The sequence below is a fragment of the Seriola dumerili genome, unplaced genomic scaffold (genome assembly GCF_002260705.1).
Source record: "Seriola dumerili isolate Sdu_G_001 unplaced genomic scaffold, Sdu_1.0 BDQW01000003.1, whole genome shotgun sequence".
Classification (NCBI taxonomy): Eukaryota; Metazoa; Chordata; class Actinopteri; order Carangiformes; family Carangidae; genus Seriola; species Seriola dumerili.
In genome coordinates, this window is record NW_019174258.1 from 11,123,820 (window position 1) to 11,143,890 (window position 20,071).

At 41.8% G+C, this 20,071-nt stretch overlaps 1 protein-coding gene across 2 annotated transcripts in view; it reads left to right on the forward strand.

The window, feature by feature from the left end:
- Positions 1-20,071, forward strand: part of akap13 (A-kinase anchoring protein 13) — a 47,437-nt gene that overhangs the window by 1,681 nt on the left and 25,685 nt on the right. The window contains exons 2-8 of one of the 2 annotated variants that reach the window (XM_022740506.1): positions 6,763-6,908; positions 9,364-9,725; positions 11,902-11,949; positions 14,763-14,940; positions 15,434-15,536; positions 18,180-18,222; positions 18,418-18,529. In XM_022740506.1, coding sequence (XP_022596227.1) covers positions 9,712-9,725; positions 11,902-11,949; positions 14,763-14,940; positions 15,434-15,536; positions 18,180-18,222; positions 18,418-18,529 — 498 coding nt within the window. In that variant the 5' untranslated portion in view covers positions 6,763-6,908; positions 9,364-9,711. Of the gene's footprint in view, positions 1-6,762; positions 6,909-9,363; positions 9,726-11,901; positions 11,950-14,762; positions 14,941-15,433; positions 15,537-18,179; positions 18,223-18,417; positions 18,530-20,071 lie in introns of those variants that run through there. The other variant, XM_022740498.1, reaches the window with a different exon arrangement.

Sequence of the window (20,071 nt, forward strand, 5' to 3'; positions counted from 1 at the left end):
GGTGCTAGGCTAGCAGCAGGGGATCAGCACTGTCATGAGGATTTATCCTCTGGGGACCATGGATGTGTGAACCACATTTCATGTTTAATTGTCAAGACCTTTCACACTGGACCAAAGTAATGGACCAACTGACCGATTGACGGATGTTGCCATTCCTCGAATCTCGCTTCTTTTGCGGCTAAAAACAACATGAGCTTTCTTGTCATTCAAGCGAACAGCTCATCGGTGCCTCTGCAGCTGTGAATATATTTCAGAATGAAAGTAGGAGAAACCTTAAACTGAATATTAGGTGTTGACACATATACAGTACGTCTATGTCTGGGCAGCAGCCAGAGCGAGATTAAAGAAAAAAGGATTGTTTGACCTCCATAAGATGAGACTGTCGGCAGAGACCAGTCTCAATAAAAAAAGACCAACAGATCAATGAACTGGATCAGCCTGAGAACAAACTGCCTTTTATTTGTGTGGAAAACAGATGAAACATCAGTCTGTTAGATGGAGAGGAAGAGAAAAAAGAGGTTGGAATCAATGAAATGAAGAAATACTAGGGAAACACAGGAAACACAAAGGTGGAAAGAGAAAGATAAAGACTGAAAAAAACAGGAGTGTCAAATGGAAGTAAAATGAATGCGTGTTTGAAGGAGGGATTTCCCGTGCAGCAGTTGCAACAAGTCAACATCACTTCCTTTTTGGTGGAAATATACGTCTCTCTTCCTCACTGAACCCACCCAACTCCTTCAGCCCCTTTCTCTATCTCATTATTTATTGAGGATGGCAACAGAAGGTAGTAACAGCAGCCACAGCAGGAAACTGACTGACTGCTGGTAAATCTCTAGTCCCATTCCCTCATAGCAGCAGAATACAGAGTACAGTAAACATTACATTTCTAAATTTGTGCCTGAAATCAGCCCTTGATCTATTTAATATACTTTCAGTTTACAACTGTACATGACAAGTGTTTCAATTCACTGTTCACAATCAAGCATCCTGGTGAGTTTTTAGCCATGCGAGCAGCGCAGTTCTGTGGATGACATTGTCAGTCTGTCAGTCACTTTGGTTCAGAGTGAAATATCTCAGCAGTTACTGGATGGATGTTCTTGAAATTGTGGACATTCGCAGTCCTCTGAGGGATAATCCTGAGGACTAACTTTTCCTACAGCACCAAGCAGGTCAAAAATTCCACTTATTCTGTGAAATATCTCAACATCTACTGGAAAAGATTGGCATTAAATTTTTGTCCAGCACCACCATAAGATTGATATTTGTGATTTTGTAAGCTGCTAGCATGGTTGTAGACTCTGTGTTGTTATTACGTTAGGAATAGTGTATCAGTGAATGGGGGACTAGTTTCAGACATGGCTCAAAACTCAAGAGTCCAAATGATACTGATAGAAAACTATTAACTAAATCATATGAGTAAAGTAGGAATTTGACCATTTGTCAAAACTCAATGTAAATTGTCTCAGGAAAAGTGACGTGCAAAATCTCCCAGGTCAAGGTCAGGCCAGAGACCTCAGTGATGCTCTGCTTGAGGGTTACTGGTCAATGTTTAACCGTATTGTTCAGCCAGTTATTTCTTGAACGTTTTTCTGCGTTTGTTAATATCAAATGCTACAGTAAGTCATACTGTATAAATGACTAAGCACATCAAGTTGTGATATGCAAAGCGCAGGCACAGGAGCAAAGACAACATAGCAAGAACTCAAGAGCACTTGATCTTTATTTACAAGTTTGTGCAAAACCTCAGTTTGGTGATTGAATACAGAAATTTAATTTGACAAGCTAACAAAAAAAAAAAAAAAAAAAAAAACAAAAGAAAAAAAAACACTGGCTTGTTCATGTTTGTACAGAACATAGTTGGTGGTTTAGTATGGACCCGGACCACCATTACATAATATAGCTGAGTCATGCTGCTGCTTGACACTGCTGTTTGTTATGTTGCATATTACATTTATCATGGGTGAAGCCGTACCCTGTTTTTGCTCAACTCGGTTCAGTAACCCTTATTTATACAGGAGGAGACACGCTGGGTGTGCCATGGTCTCAAGGCAAAAATAATACAGTGAGGAACAAAGATATAGGAGTAAATCAAAGTGAAGGTTTAAATTATAGTTTAGTTAAGTGCACGCTCTAAAATGTGAGCAAGGAAGACAGCAGAGGACAGATTTTTATTTCAGGAAAAAATGAGAGGCTATGTGTCAGCAACCTCTTAACAAAGTCGTGAGGACTTTTCATCAGGCATTTCAACATTTTTTTTTATCGTGATTGTTTTGTTTTTTCGAATGTGTGTTGCTCAAATTAACACACTGAACAGCACATGGTACCGTGATAGCTGATGATGAGCTCATTCAGTGCACTTACAGTGCAGTTGGAAATTGCTCAGACCCCTTCTGGAAGTTTCTCCAATCTCCACACAGGATCTCTGGAGCTCAGCCACAGTGACAATCAGGTTCTTGGTCACCTTTCTTACCAAGGCCCTTCTCCCCCGATTGCTCATTTTTATTGCACAGCCAGCTCTAGGTAGAGTCCTGCTTGTTCCAAACTTTCCCTTTGAAAAATGACGAAGGCCACTGTGCTCTTGGAAACCTTCAATGCAGCAGAATTTTCTATATCCTTCCACAGACAGAAAATTCTCTTTTTGCTTTTTGCAAAGACTGCAACATTACAAAATTAGCAAAAATTGAAGGGGTCTGAATACTTTCTGAATGCACTGTACTACAGGACATGCTCTACTTCTTCAAGCTATAACAAAAAAAAAAGACATTGGTGCGGGACAACTTCAGATCTCAAAGTGTATCCTGTGTGGTCAGCCCCTAATGGTTTCTCAGCTTTGTCTCCTTGGACCTGCAAAAAGTCAGCGTTCCACAAAGAATGTTGTGCAAATTTAACAAGGAAATAAAAATAAATAATAATAAAAAAAAAATAAAGAAAATGTTTTATCAGTAAGTGCTGATATTATCTGCAGGGGAAAACACTTAAGGTAGCCTCAGTGGCGACTTATCTCGACTAATAGTATGAAAATGTGCAGAGGAGAGGTGTTTTGAGAAAGGGAGGCCTGATGGATACTTTTTGATCATATCTACTTTGCAAATTTTCCTCTGCCGCAGTCATTTAACAACACACATGTCTCCTCCTGAATTCTGCTCGGCTTCCTTTTTCTTTTCCAAACATTTCAACCACATTGAAATCGCCAGCGACAGTTACTGTTTGGATTGAGAGCAGAATTTTATTGACCCGAGTAGATGCAGCGTAAGCATGGCAACGTCTGAGCTGTGAACAGTGTCTATAGCATGACAGTATAGTGATATGGTTCTCCTCTATCTAGATCAGCCATTTTTTGCCATTGGTTGCTTGCACCTGTGATGAGATAGGACTCGATGTCTTTTCTGCGATTGACCCCGTTTGGTTTCTCTAAATATAAGTCAAATAAATGGTTAAAAAATATGTTGCACATTGGTTAATGTAATGTCTACAGTTGTGTGAACTGATTCACATTAGCCAACAACCTCAACCACCCACTGACTCATCAGAGGGCTTTACACCTGTTCTCTTTGCCTTTTCTGTGTGTGTGTGTGTGTGTGTGTGTGTGTGTGTGTGTGTGTGTGTGTGTGTGTGTGTGGGTGTGTGCGCGTGCATGTGTGCCTGTGTGTGTTGGTCTGTTTGAAAGAGAGGGAGAGAGACAGCTGTCAAAGCTCACAGTCCCCTGCTAGTTTTGGTGGACAGGTGTGAGGGGGTGGAGTCCGAGAACAAACTCCCATCATCCACTCTGGTCACCACTACTTTTCACCTCTCCCCAAACACACATACACACACACACACACACACACACACACACACACACCCACAGGCACGTGTCAGCTTTATATTTTGGACATTCCACAGAGGAACGGAGAACAAATGAAGAACAAAGGGTGAGATGTTTTTGCATGAACTTCCACAACCTCTTTGGTGAAGGTTAAGCTCCGCTGCAGCACCTTAGTCAAAGATCATTGTAGTTTTCATGTTTGGCCTGTGATCTTATCCACTACACTGTCAAAGCAACCTGCTTCTAATGAATTTGTCAGGTGACACTCTGTATAATACATACAGCCCTGTTTGTGCAGTGTTCAGTGATCATTTGACACAATTAAATTTGTGACCTTAGTGCTGCATAAAATTTTATACACTTTTCCTAAGAGAGGAAAACCTTAATAATCCTCTGCCTGTCATATTGTGGCCAATAGAGTCATAGAGCTTAACATTAATACTAATTTCCTGAATAAGATTTAAACCACTGACACCTCTGAAAATTGAGATACAGAATTGAATATTATGTCATTTCTTAGCACTTTTGAGCTCTGTAATTGCAAATGATGGATATTGTATAGCATCACTTCTCAAATCTGTGTACCACTGCGCAATTGAGATACAAAATTTAATTCCAGTCAGATATTAAAACAGTTGATTAGTTTGCCCTCTCAGGTTAAGAATGTGTTAATTAGTGAAATCAATCTGGGAATATAATATATGGAAATCTACAGTTAGTTTGATGCAGGAAGTCTCTTGATCGTGCCGCGTGATTTAGTTGCTTATTCATGCAGTGTAACAGCTTACTGTAATGTCTGGCCGAGTGACGGACCACTCCCACTGCAAGGCCCCCTTCCCACCTCCCGACCCCCTGATGGCCCCCTCCTCAGAACAGCTGACTTGAGCTGAATTCTGTAGCCTCATGTTCCTACCAGCCTCAGGATTCCCTGAGCAGCTCTTTGCTGGATATTGAGCTCATTCAGTTCACCTACTGTAGGACCCATTCTGCTTCTTCAGGCTTCAACAAAGGCACAGCCCTTGAAGTGTATCCCGTGTGGTCAGCCCCTAGTGGTTTCTCAGCTCTGTAGAACGACAAACTGGCTGCTGTCAAACACACACACACGCAAAAAAAAAAAAAATCTCCTGTCTGCAAAAAGTCAGCCCAGTTGCAGAAAGAATTTTGTACAAATTTAACACACAATGTTCTCAAAAATAAAAGGGTAAAAGGAAAAAATAAAAAATGTTTTATCAGTAAGTGCTGATATTATCTGCAGGGGAAAACACTTAAGGTAGCCTCAGTGGCGACTTATCTCGACTAACAGTATGAAAATGTGCAGAGGAGAGGTGTTTTGAGACAGGGAGGCCTGATGGATACTTTATCTTGTCTGTTATTTTTTTTTATCATATTCATTGCTACAGACTGGATGATTTTTTTTTTTTTTGATCATATCTATTTTGCAATTTTTCCTCTTCGGCAGTCATCTAACAACACACACCTCTCCTCCTGAATTCTGCTCGGCTTCCTTTTTCTTTTCCAAACATTTCAACCACATTGAAAACACCAGCTACAGTTACTGTTTGGATTGAGAGCAACATTTGATCGACCTGAGTAGATGCAGCGTAAGCCCCTGCTGCAACACCTAACAATGGAAGCTTTAATGCCTCATTCTACCTAATTAGCCACACAGAATTCAGGTTATTGAGTGATGAGCATTCAGCCTGGATGCTCGCACACACACACACACGCACACGCACACACAAGTGGAACTTCCTCTTGCTCACATGAGTGCAGGGAATGTAAAATGTTCCTGAGGGATAAAGAACAACTTCCGCTTTTCAGGCAGAAATAGACATGAGAAATGATGCAAAATAACAAACTGGGTGAATGATCTCACCCAGTTGTTCTTGGCAGCTGGCTAAAGTAAGCCGACTGGTATACGTTTATGGCTGGGTACAATCTTCCTCTTTTAGTTTGCTCGGGGATATTATCTGTACATGTCCTTACATGTACAAAAAATTACAGCTGCGAGACTTTGTTACATAAGAAATGTTACACTGTGTTCAGACATCAGGGTGGATTGCTTGTTATTCAGTGAAAGGGGGCCTGAAAAAGCATCTGAAATAGTGTGTGCAAACTCAAAAACAGCTCATGGTGGGCTGCTGTTGTTCAGTGGATAAGACGCACTGGGGCTTGATGAGAAGCACTGACCTGGGATTTCAGGCCGAGGGTTTAACAGCGAGAGCAGCTTCTTGAGTGTATTAAATGTGATACATCGCCGGCTTTGATTCACTTAGGAAAGTGACTTACTGAAGTGCACATCACTGCGGCTGATGTTTGCTTGAAACTGTCTGCATGATATCTCTAATTGCCGCTCACCGAAGAACTGTTAACTGGAGTGAAAATGACTTGTAACTTTAAAGCTGATACAAAACACACTGCAGAAGGTCCTTTTTAAACACCAGCGTACTCTTGGCCCCACGGTCACTAATGGTATATGTGATGCTCCTCCGTCACTCTGCACTCACCGCAGCGCTGATAGCGTTTTCAGTTGTCATTGTCTATAAGTGAGATCTTCATTTCAGTTATGCCCTCCGACCCTTTTTAAAAACACACAAACAGTAATTGTTTGCCTTTACAGTTCGGCACAGGACTGTCGGCCATTGATTTGCCAGGCTTTTCACACCTTCTCAGATTCCCAGGAGTCTTTTTACTGATGTCTAACAGACCTGCTTGTGTTTTAGAGCCGGGAACAAAAACATATTATTTTGGAAACATGGTGTTTTTTTTTGTTTAACAGCTGAGTACTCTCAATTAAAGAAGTGAATGTGACGTTAATCACACAAACAGAAACGTCAACAATTCTTGTGTTATCTTTATATATTATTTTCAGATAGTTCAAGTGAAACAGTTTTCCACTTGATATTGCTCTTCCTCTCTATGTTTAATTGTTAACAAACTATTGTTGTGTCTTTCAGGATCCTCACAGTCCTCAGCGTTTCCCAGTTTGCCCAGTCGGACCAGCAGTACGACCAGTTGTCCCTCCGCAGCTCACAGAGATTCTGGCAGCGACATAGAAAGCTTCCTGAACGCCGAGCCGGGATATGACAGCATCTTCAGAAAGGTCTGACCCACTGCTGGTGGATTTTCTCTTTGTAGCTGGGGTTGCGTGGGAAAGCGTCTCCTCCAGGACACGCAAACTGCACTGGTTTGCCAATTAGACCGTCCTTACCACACAATCCACTCCCTGAAAGTCAGTGTTCAGGTGTCCTTGAAGAATTACCTTAAATTATAAGTGTCTTCATGTGAGGTGAGCAGATTGGTGGTTCAAAAAAACAAGAAAACATAGTCCCTTTATGTGAGTACATGCAGTTCCGTTTGAAGCAGCTTGCTACAGAACTCAATGAATAAATGTAAAAAAAATAAGAGAAAGTATATTAACTTTGATTCAGCTCTCCTGGCTGCAGTCCAAAATTGCAGCACACTCATGTTTAACAGCAAGAAAATATTTTGTGTTTGCCCCTGCAACTAGTCCTGTAGGGATTATATACTATAAATGAAGTAGCTGTTTTGTCAGTCTGTGCTTGGCTTTTTTATTTATCAGCACCCAAGGCTGAGATGCCAAACATCTACTAAGCATCTTTTTAAGCCAGTAGCTCTGCACTGCTGCTGGGGAAGTGCGAGCCGTGGTCCCTGCTGTCACTCTGCCTCTGTTGAAAGTCTGTTTGAAGCCAGGCGCCCTTTGGTTAAAGTTGAAATACTTGTATTTCTCACTTTTTGCTGTGTTGAGCACTTGAAACATGCTCATGGTAATGTGAACTGTATGTCCTTTTTTGTTGTAAAGAACAATGGAAGAAGTAGGTGCAGAGAATATCGGCTGCCTGGGAGTTAACAGTATGATGCTGAGGGTTAGGACGCTGTAGATAGAACAGTGATGGGCAAAATGTGCCATGAAGTCCATAAGCTTTGATTCCAAATAAAGACCACAGCAGCCGATGCAGTTTTTAGTTAGAGAGGATTAATGTCTTCACTGCTCTCTGTGGGGAAAATGCACGATGCAGTACTGTACATTTTTATATAACCCTAAGGAAGGTCATAGCATTGATAACATGTCAGTTGAGTGTGCCCTTGAGAGGACATTACAAATTTAAATGCTCACTAATTATACTGCGCTGGGACGGGAGCATCATCTAAAATATAAAAACAAGTTTAAAACCCAGCTGAATCCTCCTCCTAGCTCTAAAGCTAAAGTCACATGACTCACAAGCGTACACTGCAGTCACATGCACTCTGAATGCACTCACACACACACACACACACACACACACACACACACACACACACACACACACACACACACACACAAACTCATGCATTCTCTCACTCCCAGAGGAAGTTGTGTGCGCAGCATAAAGCAGATCTTTCATTCCCAGCTCTTTCAACAGAGGCAGCTCTATGCCCGACTCTCACGCCGCAGCTGGCTGCACAATAGGCCCAGTTAAAGCTCACACCTACAAATTAGCTCTAAATGGACTATCCCAAACCTGTGTGTGTGTGTGTGTGTGTGTGTGTGTGTGTGTGTGTGTGTGTGTGTGTTGTGTGTGTGTGTGTGTGTGTGTGTGTGTGTGTGTGTGTGTGTGTGTGCAGGAGCTCTTTCCCACCAGACCCAGGCCATAACACATTTACCAGTACTATTTGTTTTCAGAGTTTTTATTCATTGCTTATATTACAGAGCTGTCAGACCAGTCAAGGACAATGAAAGCAGTCCTAGCAAATTTGGCCTTCACCATCATAAATTAAGCATTTTCTCATTTGCAAAGATCTTTATTATCTGACAAATATATCAGCTAAGTTATGCAGCAGTGATGTATAAACCTTGACTAGACTATATATACATTAACTTAAAAACATTTTCCTGGGAAAGGTTTGTTTTCACAAGGTAGCCATCATTTAATGGAGCTTGTTTTAATGTCAGTGTTGCTATAAAGTGGCTCTGGCTCATTATCCCTAAGCTTTGCCATTTGGTCCTCATTATATCCCATTCCTGTGGGTTAAATAGCTCCTCCAGCATTCTTTAAATTCATCTCCTGCTCCAGTTAAGAAATGCTGATGGATATAGTATATAACACGATACGCTTGGTAATTAACAGGAATTTTAAGGACATATGTTCTGTTCTGTTCTGTTCTATGCATCTGATATAATAGTGAAACTAGCTTTATGGAGGAACATAGCTGTTTTCCTGTCCAGGGTTAAAGGTGCCACTTCTCTAACACTGCCTGTTATAGTTCACTATGGTTATAGTTCACTCTCCACAAGAGCACTCATTGATTAACTGTAGCATGGAAGTGAAGACTTAAAAAAAAAGACACATCTGGTCCCTGAAATAATAAATCAATCAGCATTCCATCAGAGTTTGGCACTGAGTTCAGTCATTTTTGAATTGATGAAGCTTGATGTTTTTGAGGCTCATGATAAACTATCACTTTGACAGTTCCCTGTAGGTACACGGTGCTGGGCAGTGTGTTTTTTTCTTAAATAATTATATAATATGTATTTTGTTTTTTTTTAATGTCTGCAGAACGATGAACCAGTAACAGGAGGAGACAGTACCAGCGAGGTCTCTGTCTCCTGCTCCTCTACAGACGACACCGCTAGCGTCGGCCCGTCCAGCTCCAGTCCCGAGGTTAGCCAGGGCCTGGGCTGCAGCTGGAGCCCAGAGGAGGGCGTCCAGACTGGGGCTGCCACCTCTGCAGGACTGGATGGTGGAGGAGGAGGAGGAGCAGCAGGAGACGCTGAAGAAGAGGCCAAAGACAGAGTGACTGAGGTGCCGCGACGCTCTTGTCTCCTCCGGAACAGCCTCCGCTCCCTGTCGCCTCTACGCCGCCACAGCTGGGGTCCTGGAAAGAACAACGGAGGAGACACAGAGATGAACCAGAGGAGGTGAGACTGCGAAGGCGTCTAGATTATTCCATTCTTTAAGCTGAAGAATTTCTAATTATAAAGTGGATGAAGTTGAATAGATTTTGAAAAAGCAATGTTACTGCTGCTGGTGTTAGTAAATGTCAGTAGACCTTATTTGTGCAGATGTCAGGATTATAAGAGCTTGTTGATGTCGCTCCCTCTGTGCCATGTTGAGTTTTTCCTCTTCCTGCTGTGACCAGCTGTGCTGCCATTTGTCTGCTGTTGGTAGGGAGCTACCAAAACTGTACACACACAGATGCATACACACAAAGACACGGAGATACATACCTCGACTTAAACACATGCACACACAATCTTGAAACCACACACTCACAGCATCATGTGCAGTAGTCATCAGTTAACACGTACTACTTCACACCTGTGCTGACACACCAACAATGCTAATAGAGACAAGACAATGCACACAGACACTGTAACACCTTGACATCCATTTCGTGTTCTGTGCTTGAACAGCAGCCTGTCACAGAATGTCTGCAGTGTAGCTGCCTGTGCCACGATGTTGGAGAAACAACAGATAAACAACAGCTCTAGGCTCTTAGTGTTATGACATTCAGGTTTGGGAGAAACAGCCATAACCACAGAGCTTCCTTATGTACAGTAGTATCTCTTTAGTATTAGTATTTCTGCTCTAAAAGTAAGGAAACACTCAGACAGTCAGAATCACCGCGAGCTGAGTAACCTTTACTGACCGAGCAAGATTACAGCGTCTGTGGGTAAACAATGTCATATTGGTTTGCAGAGTGTGGCTATCGTTAGCAGTGGTAGCACCAACGGCCTTCTTCCTGTCCAGTGGTTATATGCCAGTTTACTCTGACACAGCCCACATACAACCCTTTTTTCAGTTTGTAGATCAAAATTCTGCCAAATGGCGCTGCTTTAATGAGAAGTTATCCGTCCCACTTTCCAGCTTGGTTGTTTACAACATCCGGGCATTAGCACAGGGAGATGTCTCATCTTAGACGCAGCAGTTACCTGGCGTTTTATTTAATAAAATAATGATAATTAGTTCAACCAACTAATATGTCTGACTAGTGGCACTATCGTTTAGTCGAATAATGTAGCACATCCCTAACAGACAGATTACAGACTACAGAACATGAGATGACCTTTATAGATAAACATGATCTGAAGATGAGAAGCTTGCCAAGTGGTGGAAGACAAAACATTTGGGAAAAAGTTCCTCCTGCTGCTGAATGTGCATGCTGTGTAAAGTATAAGAGCATTAGTTTCTGTGACATAGAGCTATAACGCACATACAAGAGTTAATCAGTGAGACAAACACATGGCATCACCACTACCTGCTTGATTTGTCCCCTTTTACTGTTCAGTATCATTTTAAAGGAATAATATAACATTTTGGGAAATATGCTTTTTTGCTTTCTTGCCAAGATTGAGATGAGAAGGTCATGTCTGTACAATAAATCTGAAGCTGCAGCCAGCAGACAATTACCTTAGCTTAGCATTAAGAGTGTAAACAGAGGGAGACAGCCAGCCCGGCTCTGTTCAAGGACAGCAAAGTCCATCTATTAGCACCACTAAAGCTCACTAACATTTTGTCTTGTTTCTTAAATCCATACAAAAATGACAATTCGTGGTTTTATGGAGGGTTATGCACGGGACGTTTTTCTTCACTGCTCCCGGCACATAATCCCCCTGTAAAATAGCTACATGTCATTTTTATGCTTTTTTGCTTTTCTTTTAACGGGTGCTGGTAGGTGGATTTTGTTGCCCACAAACGAGCGGTTTCCAGATGTTTCGGTGTTTATGCTAGACTAAGCTAACTGTTTCCTGGCTCAGCTTGATATTTAATGGACAGACATGAGAGTTATATCAGTTTTCTCATCTAACTCTTGATAAGGAAGCAAACAAGTGTGTTTCCCAAAATGTCTTTTCCTTTAACATCACTACTCTGAACAAATGTCATTGTTATCACTCCAACATGGTGGCGTGTGCTATAGAGCTTTATTCACAGACTATAGTGCTATGGATATCCAGCCCCCTAAAAAGATTATGGACCCCTCATAGTGTATTCATTCATTGATCATGCTCTTATTGACCTGCCATCTCCTCATATCCCAACTCATCTCACCCATCATATAACACTTCCTGTCTGTGTCTCATCCATCACCTCCAGTTCCATCCGTAGCCCTGGTGAGGGGAAGCCGACCTTTCACAGGAGAAGGTACTAATAAATCACATTCATCAGTTCATGTATTGTAAAGACTGACCTGTTGCTAGGTGATGTGCAATGAGAAGTCATTAATGTAAGTGTAGCCTTTGTGGTTTCCCCCCTATCTTTAATGTATGCTTGCTGAACTGCTGCTGCATTGTGCTCCATCCCCGCAGGCTACTGCACTGAAAAATGTCGCTCTCGTTTCACCCCTTGGAATGTGCAAGAAATACTGTGGCAAATAGATGGTTGAGACACACTGGTGTTTTGTATTGCAGTGGTAATAACAAGCAGCCACACAGAAAGAGGGAAGAGGGGAGTTTAGCTCTGCAGGCTCAGAGGACTGTGTTGGCCAGAGATTTGGAACAGGGTTTTGTTGTTTTGTTTTTTTATTATTTTTTTTTTTTTTGGTGTAATAAGTTCCTGTTGGGAGAGAATTTTTAAAGACAGTAAAGACATCAGAGGATTTTTGAATTCAGTCCTGGAGGAGATGGTGTGCCACAGCAGTGAAAACAGGATGGAAGTTGCAAGAATGGCTATTGACTGTACGAAAAACTGCACTGGCAGCAATGAAGAAAGTGTCAGTGTCATCCACCATCAAGTGATCTTGATGCTATGACCCAGAGTGAGGTTGTTTAGGATGAGCCAAACCCTGTGAGGATGATCTTGCAGCTGTAATTGGCCAAAGCCTCTGTAGAGCGAGCTGATGATAGCGGTCATAAGTGTATTAATCTGTCACTTCCACTCTATATGAGTGGATTCCATTGGTACTTGAATGAGCCAATGAGAGACAGCGTCGGTCAGTTTTTTTAGGTCAGACATGCCAGTCAGCGATTTCTCAAATTTAATTTAATCTTGTTCTTCTGTAATATTTCGATGTCAGTCTGATTCCTATTCAGAGATTCTTGGTACTGGTTATTCTCTACAGTTAGCTATATTAGCATCACAGCTAAAACCAGACCAATACTGGAATAATGCCGATAGATTGTTGATATTTGAGCTGTGAAAGACATTTATTGGCCAGTTTCTTCCTTATTTGAGATTATTACTCCTTTAGTTTTCACTTATAAAAAATTTGGTTTTTAAAAAATTTAGATCAAGACCCTGCGGTGGGCAACAACCTAAAAACATATTGTATCCTAAACATATGTGTAGTGATACAGATATAACTGTGAAGAGCTTATAATGAGCACTAATATCAGCTGCCTCTCTATCTGTCAGATTATAACTAAGACATGGCTCTTATGGTTAGAGGCGGCTGCTCTAACTGGGCCACATCAGTTACCACAGTGCAGTGTTACAGTACCTATGCTATTTTAACAGTTCTGCATTTCTGGGAAACAACTTGAGTTCAAGTTAATTTCCTGTCTGCTATTGATGTTATGATAACACTGCAGCAGGAAATAAACTAGAACACAATTACATTATTTATGTTTGACTGTGTGAAATAATCAGCTGTAGATAGTAGACTGTACTATATACAGCAGTAGTTCTGTTGTGCCAGAACATTGTCACTCTTCTCAGGCATCCCTGTAACCCCTGTCCTTCTCAGATCCTCCTGTCTACATCATTATTCCTCTGCCATATGTGCTTGTCCATCTTCCCATCACTCCTCTTTATCTCCACCTCCATTCTTCTCCTGACTAACCCCTCCACCTCAAACTCTGTTAGCATCAGCTGGTGCCCTCCCGATGCTCCCCACAGCCATGGTGTGGAAGTAGTTAGTTCCTTCAGGTACTGTGTGTGTGTGTGTGTGTGTGTGTGTGTGTGTGTGTGTGCGCGCGTGCGCGTGCGCACGTGCCCGTATGTGCGTACGTGCATACGTGCATGCGTGTGTGTGTGTGTGTGTGTGTGCGCGCGCGCGTGCGCACGTGCCTGTATGTGCGTACGTGCATACGTGCATGCGTGTGTGTGTGTGTGTGCTGTTTCATTTTCTTTGTCTTGCAAAGAGCACATGACGTACTTTGAATTGGGTGTATTTAAATGCTGCTTGATTTGCATTTGCCGTTGTTGTGGGCGTACATACCTGTGTGCATGCATGGATGTCCTGCCCAGTCAGTGAGTCAGTAACTTCCTGCAGCGGAGAGCTGCTGGTGTTATTCATGTTTCAGTGATGAGGACCTTCTGCTCTATAGGAAAGTATGTAATAATACTGGCAGGAAGGCGGCTTTAATATGACAAATATAGTCATCTACATTCACAGCCCTGAGGATAGGTGAGTGCTGCTCCATCACTGGTCACTGATAATTACCGAGTCATGGTTCTTTTGGTCCAGTTTAGGTTAGTGATGTTTGAATGTGTTGGACTGATGATTTACTGGATAATGGAGTGCCATATAGACCCAAGGGCTGGAGATAAGAGAGATTTACTGCTGGAGCTTTAACTATCACAGAGTCTGTCCTGAAGCGAATAGAGCTGCAGCCGCGCAGCATAGCTCATCCTGAAATGTAGCTGTAGTTTTCTTCTCCATAATCATTGTATTGGATTTTTCAAGGCCTCTTATTTCCAGTCATAGATCGATGTAATAGGGTTTGTAAATCACAGCTGCAGAGCTCTCTATGCTGATGCTGATGTTGAAAATCATTTGCTGCTGCTTCAGCTGTAAATCTGCTCCGAAGCCCAGTGATAACTCAGCTGGCTAAACACTGTGCAGGACCAGCTGTGTGGTGTGCATGTCTGTCAACAGGTGCATGTGTGCATGTCTCTGTGTTTGTTTGATGCAACACTAGTTGTGTGTAACAAGAAAACTGTAACGAGTGGAGTGCACAGGGCAGTCGGTTCCTCCTTCACTGAGGTCACCTCTTGCTTTCTGTTTGCCCATACAGCTACAGCCTGGAGGGGCTCAGTGGGGGGCCAGAAGAGCTAAGGGGCCCCACCACCCAGGGGCCCCGAATCCTAGAGCCCTTAAGGATGCCCCGACAGGACAGCGATGACAGGGGCTCACTGGTTTCTCTGACAGAGGAGCAGGAGGAGCTGGGGGATCATGGCAGACTTCATGACCCGGTCAGCTGACACGCAAACACACACACACACACACAAACACACACGGTCTCATCAAGTTTGTCCTTTAGATGTCATATCTTCATACGGTCACACATTGGGCCCAGAGGGATCCTCATCCTCAGAAACATCCTCTGACTAATTCACACGAGAGGAGAGATGGATTTGAAAAGCTCGTACATAAACAACAGTCGGGGGAAATTTGAAACTTTCCAGTTTGGGGATTAGTAAGATTTAATAACATGACTTTCCTCAGGCGGCTTGACTCCACTCTCATTGAATTTAAAAACAAATTGCGAACACAACATCACAAATCATTTGTCTAGTTTCTCCTTTTAGGTTTTTGTTCCTGTTTCCATTTTTCCTTTTTAGTGACTGGTGATGTTTTGTTCCACGTTACATCTGCCTTCGTTACTGCCCCTTTTTTTTTTTTTTTTTTTTTTTTTTTTCACAATGACATTCAACCTCAGACTGAACCTTGCATCTCTTCCTGCAGAAATCGCGGAGGTATCGGCCTCTGCGAAACAGCTGTCCTCCCATGTCCCTGCCCCTCACCAAGTCTGTATCCATGCTCGCCATCAGCCAGAGAGACATCGATGGTGGGTGTCAAGCTGAGAAGCTGCTTTTCCTTCAGTGATTCACTATCCAGATCATGGCCAATACTTGTAACACTCAGCGTCTTTGATCTCTTCATCAATATATTCCTCTCTATTATCCTGCTTTGATGTGATAAGATGGTAAAAACTGCAAGTAGCACTCATTAAATGAGTCAATAAGTGGTAAATTTCTAACATGCAGGATTTCAAATTTGCTTCTAAGTGAACTTCACATGCTCATATAACTGTATTATTATCCAGTATGAGTCATTTTTGAAATGTAGAATTCATTATCTTGTCCCAGTATTAACCCCAACAACGATGGAGAAAGCTGGATGCGTAAATGGAAAGATATTGTGTTGGTAAAAAAACCCTTTTACAGAGTTGCTATTTGGGTATTACAGTTTCTCTTTATCTTGACATTTCTACCTCCCTTCCCCCGTCCTCACTACTTTTATGAAGTCACTTAAATGATCTGTTCTTGCTCTGGCTCTTTCCTCACTGCCGCCGCCCGCCCCCCCTCAGCAGTGGGTCGCCTGAGACGTAAGAGGCGAATCTCCTTCTCTTTCAACCTTTCCCCAATCCTCACCAAATCTAAGTCTCAGTTCGTTTACGGGGATTCTTCGTCTAGCGATGATGAGGATAACTTAAGTGAGTACTGTAAACGTAGCTGCAGTAGGAAATAACTGTGATGTCAGAACCCAAACACTACCTGCTCCTGTTAGAGGTGTCATTACTATTCACTGTGTGAATATGAAAGTAATGATGGCTTATGCTGCTGAAAAGGGTCCAAGGTTGTGTTTTGATCAAGGCACACAGTTACACACTTAAAACCTTCACACACAAGTAGTTAGCTGAGTGCCCAGATTTATGTCCTCACATATCCAGACATGACTGGAAGTAGTGTCTGTATGCACACCTCTCTGGAGTTGTCAAAAGGATTTCTAGAGCCACTCAGACAGACGAACACAAAGTTGGCTGAGGGAAAACTGGCTGCACTGAAAAAACAAATTATAATTTTCAATCGCAAAATACACATAACGGATTGTACTGAATATTATATGCAGCTTAAACTTTGGTACCACCTTTCAGTTTTTACAGTTTTGAGCTGGGTGAGGGCTCGCTGTAGGATTTATGCTGTTGCAGCTGAGCCTGAAGAAAACTAGATACTGAAGGCAGATGAAGCCCAAAAGTTCAGATGCAACAAACTTTTCATAAGGAAACCACTAATTACTGCTGATATTAAGCTGCTTGCAGTGTGGATGTGCAATTAGGCTCAGCTTGTAGCAGAATCACTGGTGTAGAAACCCACCTTTCACCTAGGCAGCAGACTTTGTGTTAATAATTCCAGCTGACAGCATTAAATAAGACCTTGGCTTCTCCCGTCCTCCACCCAGCCCAATATTTAGCTGACCTTTACTTAAATCAGACTTTGGTTTGTCTATTTGCAAAAAAACAAAACAAAAAAAAAAAAAGAAAAGAAAAGAAACACAATCAGTAGAGAAATAGGAAAAGAGTGATCATAAACAGTGCAGGTGAACTGAAGGAGCCCTTTCTTCCCTCCAGATAATGTGAGCCTGTCACCTTTAGTCAAAGACACTGAGCCATTCTCTCCCTTTTTTTTTTTTTTATCTGTGAGATATTTCCATTAGTGTTCTCTGTTTTCTCCACTGTGTTTCTGGCAACACAGGGAGGCCAAGACTTTGTCCTCATTATCCTGTTTTTGGGTTTTGACTTTCTGATGCAGAGCAGCCGAGTCAGGCTTTGCATATTTCTGTGTTTTGGTAGAAATGATTGTTTACATGGAGGCAGAGTAGTTCCTCAGCAAAGATGCATGCCTACGTTCAACTAATGCCAAATCAGTAGACCGTGATGATTTTTTTTTTTTTTTTTGGTAAATACTTAACTGCATGCATATGTGTAATCAGATTAAACTACAACTAGGTCAGAGATTTATTGAGTAATATCAACATTTTGACAGTTAACTGAGGCCAGGAAATCTGAATTAGCATAATAGGGAGTTTGGGTTGAAAAAGCTAGCAGCAACCATCATAGCTTTGTGTGATTGGCTGAATAGCCAAGACACAGAAGAAATTAAATGTACTTATGTATTGAGATCATCATTTTTTGCGTGGGGGGGAAAAAAACTGACTCTGTATTTGGAGAGTTCATGAGGTTGGGTGTCTGTGCAGCCAGAGATATTTTGGCGCCAGTATCCAGCAGCCATTAATGGCACTGGATCTAAAGGCAGAGCTGGCGTCAGCTTTTGGCCTTTTTTGCCCGCCGCCCTCATCGGTGCCAGAGTCATTTTGTTGTCAGCCTGCACACACCTCTACCAGGGTAACTAGAGGTTAAGTACTTTGCTTAAGGGCATTATTCTGTTCTCTGTCCGGTCCCTGTAGCCAGGACATGAACTGACAGCCTTCTGGTCTAAAAAAAAAAAAAGTCTTTATTAACCATCAGGTCAGTAGGGTCACTCAGTTACTTCAGGGAAACCAGGACGACACAGTGGCGAGTTTTCTTTACCTTAAATAGAGGCAGGAAGGACAATTTCCACCTTGGACAACAAAAATAGCGAAGAAAAAATACCCTTGTCCTTTTTATACCACCGTCCCACTGCTCACATCCTCTCTCATTTCTTTCCAGGTATGAGGTCGTTTTCCAGCACCTCTGGGTCACTAGCATACAGGTCAGTCCAGCTCTGTACCTACACATTACCAGAAAACACAGCTTTAGGTTTCAGACCTTTATGGTCCTATAAAGAAACTGTGTAGAGAGAGTCTTGAAGCAGAGCCATTCTCAGAATGTGTGAACAGGTAAGTACCTTGTGAATGCAGCTGTTTATGGATAAAATTATACACGTGTGTGTGCGTGTGTGTTCCAGTATATCAGAGGAGGAGCCTGGGCCTCTGCGGAGCGACACTGAGGGAAAGGGTGCGACGAAAGTCAGCCGGACCTTCAGCTACCTCAAAAACAAGATGTACAAAAAGACCAGGGTGAGCGAACATGACGTTTTTTATTTTTCTTTGATAAAACTGTGTTTTACTCTGTTTACTACACTTCACTATATACTATTTACTGCACTGTTTCTCATAGCAGTGCCTTCATGTGTGCAGTGTGCTTTGGCAAAATTCTGTCTTTTTTCATAACCCTCTCCTCCTTAAACATTTATTCCTTCAAGCAAGGATGACTGAACAGCAGGCTGCTTTTCAGCCTCACACTGCTCCGCATTCACATGTCTGCACACATCCACACTGGAAGCTGCCCTGTGCATCTTCTCCTATCGGTCTCTGTGCAGCTCCAGTCAGACAGCTGGAGGGTTATGTATCTTGCTTTAGGGCTAGTCAGTGTTTCCTGTAACTTCCCCCATTTCCCCAGTAGGTTTGGTTTTGAGCCCACAACATTTTCTGGTCACAGACCTGAATCTCGGGTGTGTGATGTGGTCAAAGTCATCTTTATTTTACATCCAGTACAAAGCCATGTGAGGTGATTGGCCTAAAATGTCATTTTCTATGAGAATATACTAGTTATTTCTAACCGCATTGTGAGCAATGATAATCCTGAATCCCTCACACTGATAACAGGGTGTCTGCAGGTCTTTAAAACCCTTAAAAATAATTGAATACAGTTTCCTCAGAAGGCCCTAGAAGGTATCAAAAAGTCTTAAATTTAATTTACAAAGGTCTTAAATACTTCCCCTTGCCTGCCATAGGCTGTAATGTTAGTTATAAAATGTTTTTGTATCCAGCTGCAGGCTGTCAGCAGACATACAGCTATAAAGTAAAAGTGGGGTTGTTGCAACAGTAGACTGTGCACAGTGAAGGCAGCACCATCAGATCTATAGCAAGTACTGTCACCCAACACACAAATGTAATATATGTACGTAGATTGAATTTCCATGTATGAAATACATATACAAAAATAAAAACATATATGTAAAAATTATATATAAAACCTATAAGGAATTGGAACATTTTCATATATTGACATATATGTCCAGCCCATACAAATATGTATTTTTATGTATGTATGCTTATATTGCAGACATATGTAAAATACATAAATATCTATCCCAAAGCCTGTCAATATATGTTAATATTATATACACAGGGTAAGAAAAGTCTGAGACCACCTTCTTAGAATGGGAAGATAGACATATTTAAAATGAATGAGAGATTAATAAGAAAAATGTATATGAGCATATAGAATTTTTATATGTATGATGTTTTAATACATTTGCACATATTAATTAAATGTGCAAAGAAATTTTACTATGGCTATTTCATATACGACTGAATGAATTTGTAATTTTTAAATTTTTAATCCATCTGTCTATGTTATGTTGCTAACAAATAAATAATTCAAGGCGATTATGTTAATTATCTTTGTCTATTATTAAAAAAATGTCTTAATGTGGTGAACCCGGTAAGTGGGTGTACACAGCTTTCTGTAAATGCGCCGCCCTTGAAAACAGACACTGAGGGGTGAACAGGAAGTAAAACAGGAAGGCGGAGTGAGTTTTGCTTCTATAATCTCTT